General features: G+C 45.3%; 2 protein-coding genes across 7 annotated transcripts in view; one reads left to right on the top strand and one right to left on the bottom strand.

Moving 5' to 3' along the window:
* The window catches only part of NUP153 (nucleoporin 153), a 47258-nt gene extending 34689 nt beyond the window's left edge, over nucleotides 1-12569 (bottom strand). For all 6 annotated transcript variants that reach the window (XM_075745042.1, XM_075745046.1, XM_075745048.1 and 3 more), the window contains exon 1: nucleotides 12001-12569. In XM_075745042.1, coding sequence (XP_075601157.1) covers nucleotides 12001-12105 — 105 coding nt within the window. In that variant the 5' untranslated portion in view covers nucleotides 12106-12569. The remainder of the gene's footprint in view (nucleotides 1-12000) is intronic.
* TBC1D7 (TBC1 domain family member 7) overlaps nucleotides 1-13649 on the top strand; it is a 258846-nt gene that overhangs the window by 73436 nt on the left and 171761 nt on the right. The gene's annotated exons all lie outside the window — the stretch shown is intronic.

The following is a 13649-nucleotide window of genomic DNA, read 5'->3' as shown; positions in this document are numbered from 1 at the left end:
ACCCTCAGGGGCATCAGGTCGCTAGTCCGGCTCACCGCACGGCTGTATGGGTGCTGATGCAAAAGCAGGAATAGAAATGGAAACATGACATGATTGCCTCTTGCAGCGGCACAGACTCAGACTGGCTTAAACTAACTCTGCTTTTGCTATTTTGGGAGTGGTTTCAATTTGGACGTAGGACAGCAGAGTTTGGTATTTCATTTAGAAAAAAAAAAGACAATAAAACTTATGACTTAATACGAACAATATGTTACAGGAATGTCATTAATTATGTAACATTTGAAAAACAACAATTTTGTTTAAGGCAAGTGGTCTAGTTCAGATTTATTTCTAAAAATCATGAAGGGATTATGATTCCATATGCCAGTGTATTTCCTTCTTATTGCTTGAAGTGAGCCTTACTTTCCTGAGTCTAGTTAGCTTTAGAATAAACATTCCAGGGAAATTCAGGTGCCGATTTACATTTTAGCACTGCTTGCACATCTGTACCCATCATTATCACTTCCATCTGAGTGCAAAAAGCCAGCGTATGCACTGATAGACGAATCAGCGTCTACCCCACTATGTTAAATCCTTGCAATGCTGAATGGTTTCATCTCAGATTTTGTCCACACTTTTAGGTGAAACAGTGACAACATTACAAAAGAGGGCACGAAGTACAAGGCACCTTCCTTCCTTGTAGGAGCGCTACATTCGGCACTAGTTAATCCTCCGCAGCGATCAGCAATGGGAGCTGTAAATCACTGAGTATACGTACTATGTTATGCTTTGAGACAGAAGTCTATAAGCATCAAAACCAAAAAAATGTAAGACTAAGGAGGCTACTTTCACTTACAGCTTTGCAAGCAGTTTTAAAGGAGTTAATTCTTAATCTAGGGACTCCAAGTACAATTAATATTTTTTTTTATTGAAAGACTGCCACACTTATGCAGTGTGCCTGCAGCTAAGTTTCATAGACAGTATGTAGAATTACATTAATTGAAGTGCTGCTTGGACTCTTTTTCTTTTCCTGTAAGGGAATCCTGTAGTCTAAACCTATCATCTTTACCTAACAAGTAAAACAATAGCTAAAAAACCCATGGCATCAGGATAACAAACTGACATAACCGCACAGACAAGAAGTTTAAAGTTTTCAAAATTAGCATGATCAAGAAATACCTTTCCCATAGCACCAGATGGTCTTTACAAGGCCATTAGTACAAGTTATCAGTTTGGCACAGTACCATAACACATATTTTATATTTAGGATTTAAATACATGTTTTAGGCATAAAATTGTTTATCTTGCAGGTATTCTCTCTACACTAAGACCCAATTCATTACAGTATTTCAGCATCACCAAACGTAACTGATAATAGAAACGGCAAACTCTTCCTCCTTCCTGCATTTACAGTAAATAAGTTTATGCACAAAGACTTTCAAGGTATCATACCTCATACCAAAAATTTGCTTCCTCCTCTAATATACTAGACTCTCAGCAACAAGTTAAACATTTTCAGTGCCACTTTGCCTAAAAGCACTCACAAACATGGTATCACAGGATAATCTGTGGCACATAGCAGCGAGAACTCGTTATGGATGTAAAACGCAAGCAAGGGCAGGCCAAAACCTGCAACAATTCCTGAAACAATGGTTAAATGCCATTCAAGGGCAACTCATGGCTTGCCAATGCCCATCCCTGTGTCCAACGCTTTCTAGTGCGGACACAGCTTTATAGGTAACTTGAAGCATATTTCACAAAATGAAGTACTTACTGGTACAAAATTTAATTCCTGCCACTTTGGAGTGGAACTCCAAAAGCAGGAACTCCAAAGTTCCTGCTCCAAAGTAAATCACAATCTTCAAACAAGAAGACTGGAATTACATTTTTAAATTAAATGTGGGGTTAGCAAAAGATAGCAAAGTACTCTCATGCTCTCTCTGAAATACCTTTTCTATCCATGCTGATCTAGAAATTGAGCCGACAATACGACAGGCTAGTGGTTTTGCAAAATATAACACATCGATCCTGTTGCACATTCGATATGTTATCTCATTCACAAACTTGAACACGTAAGTTAAAATGAAGTAACCAAAGAATCATCTCTAGTTATTCTCTGTGATCATCTGACTATTTTAGCAAACTCAAAGCCTTCCTACTTTTTAAGTGACATACACAGACATTGTCTAGCATATAAAGGTTAAACCTCACAATTCACCTAAACCAGCAGAACCTATAATTACTCTAAACAGGGCACATTTAACCCTGCTGCATACATTTCCTGACTAGATTTTAAAATATAAGAATTGGTGCCTAGGAGAAACTAAAACACTGACTGGTTTAGTTGCAGCAGTGGCTATTGTTATATTCTTTGACATTTTAAGGTAGTATTCTGAAACTGTAAAGCCAAGGTAGGCTCACCTCTGCTGCAGGGCAGTAATCTTCAGTCATAAGGGCCAGCAGCGTCTTTCCGGCTGTAATTTTTCATCACAGCTCAACTGACAGAACCAAGAGCATCTCACAAATACATAACCGATATCTCCAAACACTGTTCTCTTACCAGTAACAGGAAAAATTGCCACTGCACATAGAGATTATATTTTTAGTGATTGAAGGTAATGGCATCTACAAATCTGTATATATTCTACAACTTTGTAAAGTAAGCTTAATAAATACTAGGGGCTAACATTAGAACAGGTGTACTGTTATAGCTAAATTTAACATGCATCTAGTTGCACCATGGTAATTCCCTAATACAACTACATTTAAACCAGTTTAAACCTTGTTTACATCTGCTTAGCTCAGGATGACTTAACTACAAATGCACCTGTTTTACAAGTTTGCACATACTGGTATAGTTTTTCATTGCTAATTTAATATTTTGCTATTGTAAATATTTCAGTGCCTCACTAGACCTGTAATCCAGTATCAAAGAAAACATCAGTTGAATAGCTTAACTCTTTGCTTGGTTTACTTTAGTCTTGGAGGTGACCAGACCTTGAGCTCTAGTAAGAGAAGCAGTCGTGAGACTCATCTGCTTCAAAAAAGAGTTTGATTCAAAACACAATCATAAATAAAAGCAAAGTCAGCCAGCTTTCCAGGACACTCTCACACAACTCTTTCCAACAGCAGAGCTGTGGAGACAATAATAAACAACCTCAGCAAGAAGACAATTTTCTACTGGCACCGGTATTCTCAAAGCTAACGTGTGTACTAAAACGGCAGCTGTAGGACTTCAGTGCATGTTAGTGTCCATGTGTTGGCATACACATTTCTTCTCAGCAAAGGTGAATGTAAAGATGAACTTACGCTTATTTTAAAAAATACGGTGGTAACAACCAAGCCAAACACACACAAAGGCACTGTAATTACATGCAACATGCAATTATGAGATGAGTTATAGAAACTCAAAGGAAACTCCCCCCTCGGAAATATTAGTGCTGTCGCATTTCCTAGACAAAGAGGAGAAAAAACATTTAAAATCTCTTCTTGTCAAAAGAAGGGGAATGCATTTGTAAACTGCAAAAAAACCCAAAAACCCCCAAATCTCATCGTTAAGAGAAGATCTTTTAATTAATAAGTGTTTTTGTACAATAATCTAGAATACCACAATGACAAATACTGTATCAGACTTATGCTTCAGGCAAAGTCAAACAAGCTAGTTCACACTTGCCTTCGCTCAACTTTAAGATGGCCCAATTGATTTGGCTTAAAGGGGTTTAGAGAGTACTTACCCTGTCCTTCCACCAACGAGGTTGGGGGTATAGCAATCTCCCACCAGAGGTGGTGATAAGTAACTGCGAATAACACTACCTTCAAGTGGCTCAACTGTTAGCAAAACTAACGTCTCTTTGGCTTAAAAGGTGTATTTAAATTGTACCTTCAATTAGACAGTTATTACAGGCAGATAAGAGCTGTTTAAGCATAAGGAGAAAGCAAGTCAAGACTTTTAAGCAGCACTATAAATATAAATAAAATAAAACATGGAATGTGGTAGCAAGAAGGGAAGATACCTGGCACGAGAGATCTGTACAAGGGAAAATAAGAAATAAGTCCAAATTTAGGGCAGTTCTTCATGAAACTGTAGAGGTAAGTAATTTAATACCCTGAAAAGTAATAAAAAAAATCTGCCTAATGGCTAGAATTCTTCATTAAAAAAATATTGTGGGCATTTAATAATTCTTCAGCATTGAGGACATACTGTACATTACAAAAAGCAGAGAGGAGAGTTTTCATTATATGGTCTTAGTAGTACATAACAAGAAACGTACACCGAGGAACACATCCTCCCCCTTCTCTCATGGCTGTATAAATATCGCTATTCAACATATTGTAGATGTACAATAGCTATACAATAAATACTGGATTGATTATCAGAATCATAGAATGGTTTGGGTTTGAAGGGACCTCAAAGATCACCTAGTTCCAACCCCCCTGCCATAGGCAGGGACACCCTCCACTAGACCAGGTTGCCCAAAGCCCCATCCAGCCTGGCCTTGAACACTTCCAGGGATGGGGCCTCCACAACCTCTCTGGGCAACCTGTGCCAGTGCCTCACCACTTTAACAGGAAAGAATTTCTTCCTAATATCTCCTCTAGATCTACACTCCTTCAGCTTAAGGCCATTACCCCTTCTATCGCTACATGCCCTTGTCTCTCTTCAGCTTTTGTGTAGACCCCTTTCAGGTACTGGAGGGCTGCTATAGGTTGCTATAGACTGGAAGGTCTCCCCAGAGCCTTCTCTTCTCCAGGCTGAACAACCCCAACTCTCTCAGCCTGTCCTCATAGGAGAGGTGCTCCAGCCCTCTGATCAGCTTCGTGGCCCTCCTCTGGACTCGCTCCAACAGCTCCATGTCTCTCCTGTACTGGGGCCCCCAGAGCTGGACGCAGTACTCCAGGTGGGGTCTCACAAGAGCAGAGTAGGGGGGCAGGATCACCTCCCTCGACCTGCTGGTCACGCCTCTCTTGATGCAGCCCAGGACACGGCTGGCTTTCTGGGCTGCAAGCGCACATTGCTGGCTCATGTTGAGCTTCTCATCAATCAATACTCCCACGTCCTTCTCCTCAGGGCTGCTTTCAATCCATTCCCCACCCAGCCTGGATTTGTGCTTTAGATTGCCCCAACCCAAGTGCAGGACCTTGCACTTGGCCTTGTTGAACTTCACCCGGTTTGCACAGGCCCACCTCTCCAGCCTGTCAAGGTCCCTCTGGATGGCATCCCTTCCCTCCAGCATGTTGACTGCACTGCACCGCTTGGTGTCATTGGCAAAGTCGCTGAGGGTGCACTTGATCCCACTGTCCATATCACCAAAGACGTTAAACAGCACTGGTCCCCATACCGACCCCTGAGGAATGCCACTCATCACTGGAGTACGCAGAACATTAAAAAGACAGCAAAATAACCCAGAGCTTTTGCAATTTAACAGCAGAAAAATGGAAAAGCATATCACATGACCTGCCACTAAAAAACCAGAAGACATTTTTAAAAAATGGTCTAGAAAACAGCAACCCTACAGAAAAGCCTCTTAGCTATTCTCTTTTTGAGGGCAACCTCGCAATTTACTCTAGATAAAACACAACAGTGAGATGAAGGCATTATTTCTACCCTCAAAAAGCAGCATAGCCCTGAAGACAGAATTAGAGGATGGACCAACAAAAGGATTACCAACCTAGAGTAACACTGACATTTACGCTGAAATCACGTCTGTGCATGCTCTGTGGTCCAACAGCAGCACTGACAGAATTGTGTGCACAGAGCCTGTACGGCACCCCAGAGGTCACCTACTCCAACCTCCTGCTCAGAGAACAGTCAAGAACAACAGGTCGCCCATGACTGTGTCCACCTGGGTTTTGAGCATCTCCAGGGATGGAGACCTCTCCGGCCAGTTCTTCCAATAATGTTGGCTATCCTCAGTTAAAAGATATTTCCTGATACAAAATCAGAATTTCCATTTTTGCAACTTGAGTCCGTTGTCTTTTTCCTATTGCTCTGAACCTCCGAGAAGAGCCTTGCTACACCTTCTCTATACTCTCATTAGGTATTTGCTCTTTTTAAGCTGAACACACCCAGCTCTCTCAGCCATGTGCTTCAGCCTCCTAATCATTTTGGTGGCCCTCAATTAGACTCCAGTAAGTCACCATGGTTTTTTTGTACTGTAAAGGCCAAAACTGGATGCAGCACTCCTGATGCAGTCCTAGAAGTGCTCAATAGAGGGGGAAAAACCACCTCCCTCAACATCCTTCCACATTCTTACTAATACTGTCCAGTATACAGTTTGGCCTTCTTCACCTCAAGGGCATGCTATTGACGCAGGTTCAATGTGCTGTCCAGCAGGCGGGTGGGGTTGTTGTCCCAGATGAGGGACTTTACCCTTTATCAAAAGTCGTGAGGTTCCTGGCAGCCCATTTCTGTCGAGATCCCTCAATGGCAGCCCTATCCTTCATCATATGATACGGCTGATGTTCCCCCAGGTTTGGTATCATCTGGGAACCTGTTGAGGATGCATGGCATTCCTTCATCCCTGGTTGTTAATAAAGACATCTAACAGTATCAGCCCCAATATCAAGCCCTGAGAGCCTCTGTTGGCAACTGGCTGCCACCGGAACTTTGTACTGCTGATCAAAACCATCTGAGGTCTCGCTGATTTTCCAACCACTTGACAGTCCACCTGACAAGTCCATATTTCATCAACCAGACACAGGGTTAGCATGGGTGACCATGCTAAGGGCCTTGGTAAAGTCCAGGGAAACAGCATCCACTGCTCACCCCATGTCCACTGAACCAGTCATCCCACTGCGTTATGAATTTGTTACATGATGCTATGGTAGCCCACATCTGCACCGACCCAAAATAGCTCTGCCCAAACTTTTTTAGGCATGTAAAAGAGATTTTGAACTCTGTCCTCTCACAGTCCTTAGAATCATCAGCAGCTCAGTTCCTCCATAGCAGGGGAGCAAGAACCGGTTCTAATTACTGACTGGAGGAATAAATAACTCAGAGGAAGTGATGTGTTGCCAGCAACCAAAGGCAATTTGCAGTGTCCCAGCTAACACGGTCAATTATTTCATCTGGGTTTTTTTTCCTCCTAAGATACTGTTCACTAATACTGTTTTTCTCCAATACTTCACTGCCTCCAAGGCTGTCATGACAACACTTTGAAAGGCAAACCCCAAAATATTAATAAAATGCTATAGCAATCATAGTCTACAATTTGTTGTACGACTGACAATACTGTTAGCCCAAATGAGAGAAAACTGTCAATATCTCAGTTTAAAAAGTTCTTCCCAATTAGGATACATTTTTATTTACAGTAGCAGTGGAAAGCCAAGTACCACGTTTAAACATCTGTTTTGCTAATACAAGTTGATATTGCTGGGACAGAGACAAAAACCTCTGATGTTAACTACTAGCCCATTCTTTTAAAACAAATCTTCAAATAAACATTCAATGTTTCTTCAAATCTATTCATTTTAGGTCAATGTGCTAGCCCACTACTAAATCAAAACAAGCAGAGAGATGCATACAAACATAAATACAACCACCTAAGCATGTTTCAAGGTGCAATCCTATTGATAGGAGTTAAACCAATACAATTATACTTGTGTAGGTCCCTATGGCCATTCTTAATAAAGTTGATTTTTTTTTAATTAATACTTTCCTGCTTCAGATTTACAAAACATTACCTAGTTTACATTACTCAATATGATACTCTAGGACATCTTTAGCATGACGGTTTCAAAATTTCCTCCCAAAAGAAACCTGGAGGTTTATAAGATTCCTTCTGCCCGTTGCCTGCAGTCACTGCCCACCAAGAAAATCCCATGCATACATCAAACAATAGTTTACAATTGGCCTACCTTCAAGGCAGTAGCAGGTGATAATGTAATGATTTAGACATTGCTGCATATAGTTTAAGTTCCCCATCCTGTAGCTATTCTGTCTGGGAAGGATCTTACATGATGTCTCAAATGACTCTGTGAAACTCGCCAATCCAGGGGGGCTTTCATGACCAGGACTAGCAAATGTGCCTTTCAGTGGCTGCCTGGTCCCCTCTTTCAAGTAACATCCTAACTACATCAGCACAAACCCAACTACAAGCATGCAGAAACTTATGCTGGTTTCATCAAGGAGAACATCTTTGAACTGTTTTCTTGTATATCAGTGTAGCACATCTACATTATAAATATGCACTGACATGTACACATGTAAGAAAAAAACAAAAAACATGTTGTTCCCCAGCAGAAGTTTCAATCTACAAATATTATCTCTAATATCAAACAGCTCTAAGCTGAAGCTCAACATAAACATACAGGTTTATGGAAAGGTTATACAGACTTTTCAGATAATTGGTTTTTCTCATGCTTAAAACTGCTTGTGAGTTTAAAAGTTCAGGAGAGTTAAAGGTCTGAGACTTTGATTTGAACAGTTAATTATCAAATAAAAAATAACGAAAAAAGTTATGTTACTCTCTTCTCCTGTAAGTCACATTTAGAATCTTTGAAATCTACGTTACCTGGATGAGAATGGCACTATTCCAAGGTAAACCAGTGCACACACACACCTACGCACAAAAGTGCAAAACTAAACATGAAATTAAGAATAGGAACATACAGATACTATAGTAGAAGATATTTAGTAAGTCAACAATGTAAACAGTCATCCCATTAACACATCCAGACTAATAATTCAAGTCATTACCTAAATGACTAGGACAAACCAGCATTTAGAAGCACTGGGGCCACATCCGGAAGATGAAACCCAGATGTTGGGCACAACAGCTCCCTTGTCTGCCTGTGTTCAGCTCTCAAAGAAGCCGTAATTTTAACCCAAGCACCTAAGCTCCTTACGCCGTACAGAAGGAGGCTGAATACTTCAGCATGAGATGGCTGAGTAAACAGGTAGCACACTAAGCACAGCATAATCTAAAGTCAACGCATTCAGCATGGAGCCATCAACATTTTGTCACTAGGAAAGCAGAGTCAATGGGGAGGGACTTCTCAATTCTACTGCCAGAACCCCCAACCTTCAAAAAACTTCTCTTTCTGAGATGTGATTCCTACCCCACAAACCTTGGGGTGGGTGATTCCATACCATCTTTACTTAGCAGTGCTGCTACTTTTTGTTTCTTGGTTTGTTTAATAATAGAGCTGCTGACAGTGCACTTTTTATAATGCAGGATGGTAGCTCAGAAGGGAAAATACCACAGTTTAGTTCCTTCACTAGTAGGGCAATCTATACCCATATCCCCATCTTCCAGGCCAATACACAAACTGCAAGCAGGAGTCTTCCAGGCAGCATCTGTTCACCTCTCCTATTTGAGGCTGGTTTTAAAAAAAGGCTCTAGATCTAAAAAAAAAAAAAAAAAAAAAAAAAAAAAATCACACACACAAACATAATGAAGTACGGCTCTGAAGTTTAATGATCAGGCACTTGGGGAGAAAAGGGCAGGAAATATTAAACTTTGCTTGTTTGTTCCAAGGAATGTAAAACACATAACTTCTGAAATCAAGGATTAGAGCCTACATGTCTTCAGTCTTGGAGGGCAACATCTTCTTATACATCCTCTTTCTGGCTCAGTGAATCATGCATTCTTTTTCTGGATAGTAACATGGCTTCAGCCAGGAGAACTGAAGACAACACGCAGCTTGGCAACTGGGATATTTGCCCAAAAGTGGAAGATGTAGGTTGATCCCTCCAGGCAAAAAAAGGAATCTGAAGCAGGGTCTATCACACTCTGAACAAATGCTTTAGCTAATAGTCGTTAAAAAGCAGCAGCAGCAGCACCTCCTCTTCCAACTGTCTTCTAAAGCTGACGCTGTACTTTATAGAAGACTGACTCTGCAGCTCATGTTGGGCATGATCGGAGAATTCTCACCTGACTGAACTCCCCAGGAGACTATGGTAAAATAACAACATCCAGAAAGCAGACAATCATGAGCAAGGCATCAGACTAATCATCCTCATACGAGTGGAAAAAAATTCAGATATCTTAGGAACTTTAAAGCTATTAGCTATACTGCATACAGTGCTTAGGCACCTTCGGAGCTTGACAGTAAGAGAGTGCGAGTTTTCAGGACCGCAGTTTTGACCACGAGCACCTAGAACAGTTCTGTTAAAGTATTTCTATGAACTTACTTACTGATAATAGTTAGGGGAGAGGGGGATCAGAATCAGAGGCATAACCTCATGTCAAGGTTGCACTGAGTACTTCGATGTCTTCCCAAACTCGTTACTGAGACACAATTAACACTAAAACACAGAATACTTCTGCGGAGTGGACATTATATTGAAAATAGGAATACTTGTCAATTCATTCCAGTTTAAGCTAGCTATCTACCCAGAGCTCATCTTTTTATGTAATGCAAGTTAGCAAGCTGCATAGGGTTAAAAAGCTATCCATTATAACAAATGCATGTCTGACATCTATCAGTTTGCCTATTTACTTAATCATTACAATTTTTTTCCCCAATATATTACTGTTAATCTGATCTATGTATTTAATTTGCAGCATCCATTCTCTGGGCAGAATCCCACAGATATCCCCAAGCACGTGTTTGCTTTGGCACATTGTTTAAATAAACCTACTGGAAAATGCACAGAGATAACAGACAATAGAAGAATCAGAAAACCATCTACGCTAATTATTTTAAATGAAGGTGTAAGGTTTCAGTTATCTGCATAGTATCAACACATGCAACACGGCAATTTCAACATTATTCTATCATTCACATAAGAGCTTTCAATATTTGTTCTCTAAGTGCAGTGATCCTTTGTATGAAGCGTTACCATGCTTGCTTTGCAAGGACAACGCTGCTGATCAGTGTACTATATAAAAGACTAAGCATATATAGCACTTCTCAAATAATAAAAACAAATTGTGCAACAACTCTTGCATAATACTCCCACAATTTTGCATATAATATTCAATCCCCTAGTTTACGTTACCGATTTAATAACGTAAAGGTTTTAACCGAACAGTCAACTTCAGGTTCATATATGCCTTCCACGTGTATTTCCAGAGCACTGTCTCTGGGCATCTTGAAATTTCTTAGCAAGCAGTAATTGGAAAAGATCTCTGCTTCTTTCCCTCCAGCCACTCTAAATGGCACGGGATTTTTGTGTCGCAGTTTACAAACTGTTTTTTGTTATCCATCTACTCTATCCTATAATACAAAGGAGAACAAATGCCTTATGAATTACGTTTCACTTGCACTGCATCAGCACATTTAGGCACAGGCAAGAGACTGAAGAAACTACCAGACGCAGACCTGAGAGTTCTGCATGCAGCATCCTACAAAAAAACCAAAGCTGCCTAACTGCATAGCACCCTCACAAACTCATTTGCAATTTGGAACTTGTCAAGAAAGGCAAATATTAGAAGCAATGCGTGTAAATCTGAAAAGTAACTACGCTTGGTAACTCAGCATCATTTTAACGGGGGGGGGGGGCTCATTCTGAGACGGGTGCCTGCAGACAGCAAGCCCAGATTATTCTTTCTGGTGTTCGCCCCAGGGTCGTTAAGGAATCGGACGGCCCGGAGACAAAACGACCACCCCGCGGAGGGGGGGCCTAGCCCACCCCAGCCGCGGGGCTGCGAGGCGCAGGGCGGGGGACGGAGCACCTACCCCTTCCCAGCCGCCTCCTTCTCCCGCCTTTACTCCCTGCCGAGCGGGGGCATCTCCCCCAGCCCGGCGGGAGACAAAAGGGAGGCGAGGATCCCCCCGCGGGCCGGGGCTGCCGGCGGAGCGGGGCGAGCGCCCGGAAATCCCACAATCCCCGCGGCCCCGGCGGGAAACCCTGCTCCCCCACCCCCCCGGGTCGTTCCACCGGGAAACCCCGGCCCAAAGTCTCGCACGTGGGGGGGGGGGGGGGGGGAAGAAGGAAAGGGGCGGCTCCGCCGCGCGAGGCCGCCTCCCGCCGCTGAGGGGGCGCCGGGGGAGAGGAGGGAGGCAGAGGGAAAGGGGCCTCGCTCCCGCCCGCCCGCCCGGGGTGACCCGCAGCCTCCCGCCGCCGCGCCTCACCTGCTTGCTCCTCGCGTAGGGAGGCTTCGCGGCGCCCAGGTGGTACCGCCGGGTCCGGATCTTGCCGCCGCCGCCGACCCCGCCGCCGCCGCCGCCCGAGGCCATGATGGGATCCGGCCCCTCTGCCGCTCCCCTTCCCCCCCCACCTCTGCCCCGGCCCCGCCGCTCGTGAGCCGGGCCCGGCCCCCGCCGCCGGCCGCCTCGTGCGGCCGCGCTCCTCCGCTGCGGCCCGGCCGCGCTCCCCCGCGCTGTGCTGTCACCGTCTCCACAGGGATGGGCCCGGGCCGGCCTCCTCACCGCTCCCGCCCGCCACGCGCCGCGCGGCCTGACGCGGGGACTCCGCGGCCTGCCCCTCCCCGCCGCGCCACCTCCCGCGCGCGCGCTCGCTCCTTCCTTCGTGCTCTCTTACGGGGCGGGCGGGCGCGCGCGCTCCTTCTCACGTCGCTCTGCGCTCCCGCGCGCACCCTTCGCCCGCTTCTCTCTCGCGCTCTCCGGCGCCGGCCGGCCCCGTCCTGCCCGCCCGCCTGCTCGCTCGCGGCCGAGCCGCTGCACCCCTCCCCCCTCCGGCCGACCAACCACACAGCACCCGCCCGGGCGGCCGCGCGTCACTGAACTGCGCGGGTTGCGTCACAAGAGCTGGACTACCCGGCAACACCCGCGCGCACGGGCACCGCCCGCTCAAGGGAGGCGGGAGGGCCGGGGGGGGGGGGACGGACATGGAGGTGCGTTGCGGCCGCCCCCCCCTCCCCGCGGGCAGGGCCGGGCCGGCCGCGCGGGGAAACCGGTCGCTGGGCTGCCGGGACCCGCAAAGGGCAGCGGGGAAACAAACCCACCCCCGGTCCGTCAAACGAGCGCGGCTCGGGGCGGGCTCCAAGGCTGGGAGCAGAGGGCAGAGGTTCGTGACGGGCTTGGGCCGCGCCGGCAGCCGGAGGGTCGCTCCGGGGCAAGCCCCGGCGGCGCTGGCGGGGACACGCTCCTCCGCCTTCTCCCGTCTTCCCGCGGCGCTCCGCCGGTTCTGGCGGTGTTCTGTCCCCAGGGACGCGACTTACCTTCCCTGCGCCCGATGTAACAGCAGCCTCCCCCCAGGGCTCCCCTCGGGCCTGCCAAGGGCAGCGCGGGGCAGGCGGCAGGACAGCTTGCACGACGGCACGGGGAGGCAGGCGGCCTTCCCGCGGGACCCCGCTGCGGAGCGGCTGCCTAAGCCATAGGAATGACAACCTGCGGGCTTATCGCCGCTTTTTGGAAGCAGGTGGGGGAAAAAAGGCTTCAACTGAGCCTGTTCGTCCTCAAAACGAGGAAGAATGCATTTCAATTACAATTTTTAAAAATGTAAAGTATTTCTGTTGATTTTTTTACTCCATTAAAAGTGAAGTTGAGAAAAATCTATGGCTCTACATCTTACTTAGAGCATTGATCTGCCCTGAGAATGATGGACCAGAGCAGAAAATAACAACCACCTTCCCTATGGAGAAGTTAGTAAAGTTATTTGCCCTAAGAACCCCAGAACGTCCTAAAAAATTACTGACATAGAACGAGACACAGGTACTGAACCGTGAAAAACAGCTGTGCCATAGTGCATACCCCTCCCACCAAAAATAAAAGCATGTGTATCAGCACGCACCTGAAGAGCGTATCAAACCTGAGGGTTT

The sequence above is a fragment of the Balearica regulorum genome, chromosome 2 (assembly GCF_011004875.1).
Source record: "Balearica regulorum gibbericeps isolate bBalReg1 chromosome 2, bBalReg1.pri, whole genome shotgun sequence".
NCBI lineage: Eukaryota > Metazoa > Chordata > Aves > Gruiformes > Gruidae > Balearica > Balearica regulorum.
The sequence above is the reverse complement of the archived record's forward strand: the minus strand, read 5'-3'. Positions and strand labels throughout refer to the sequence as shown.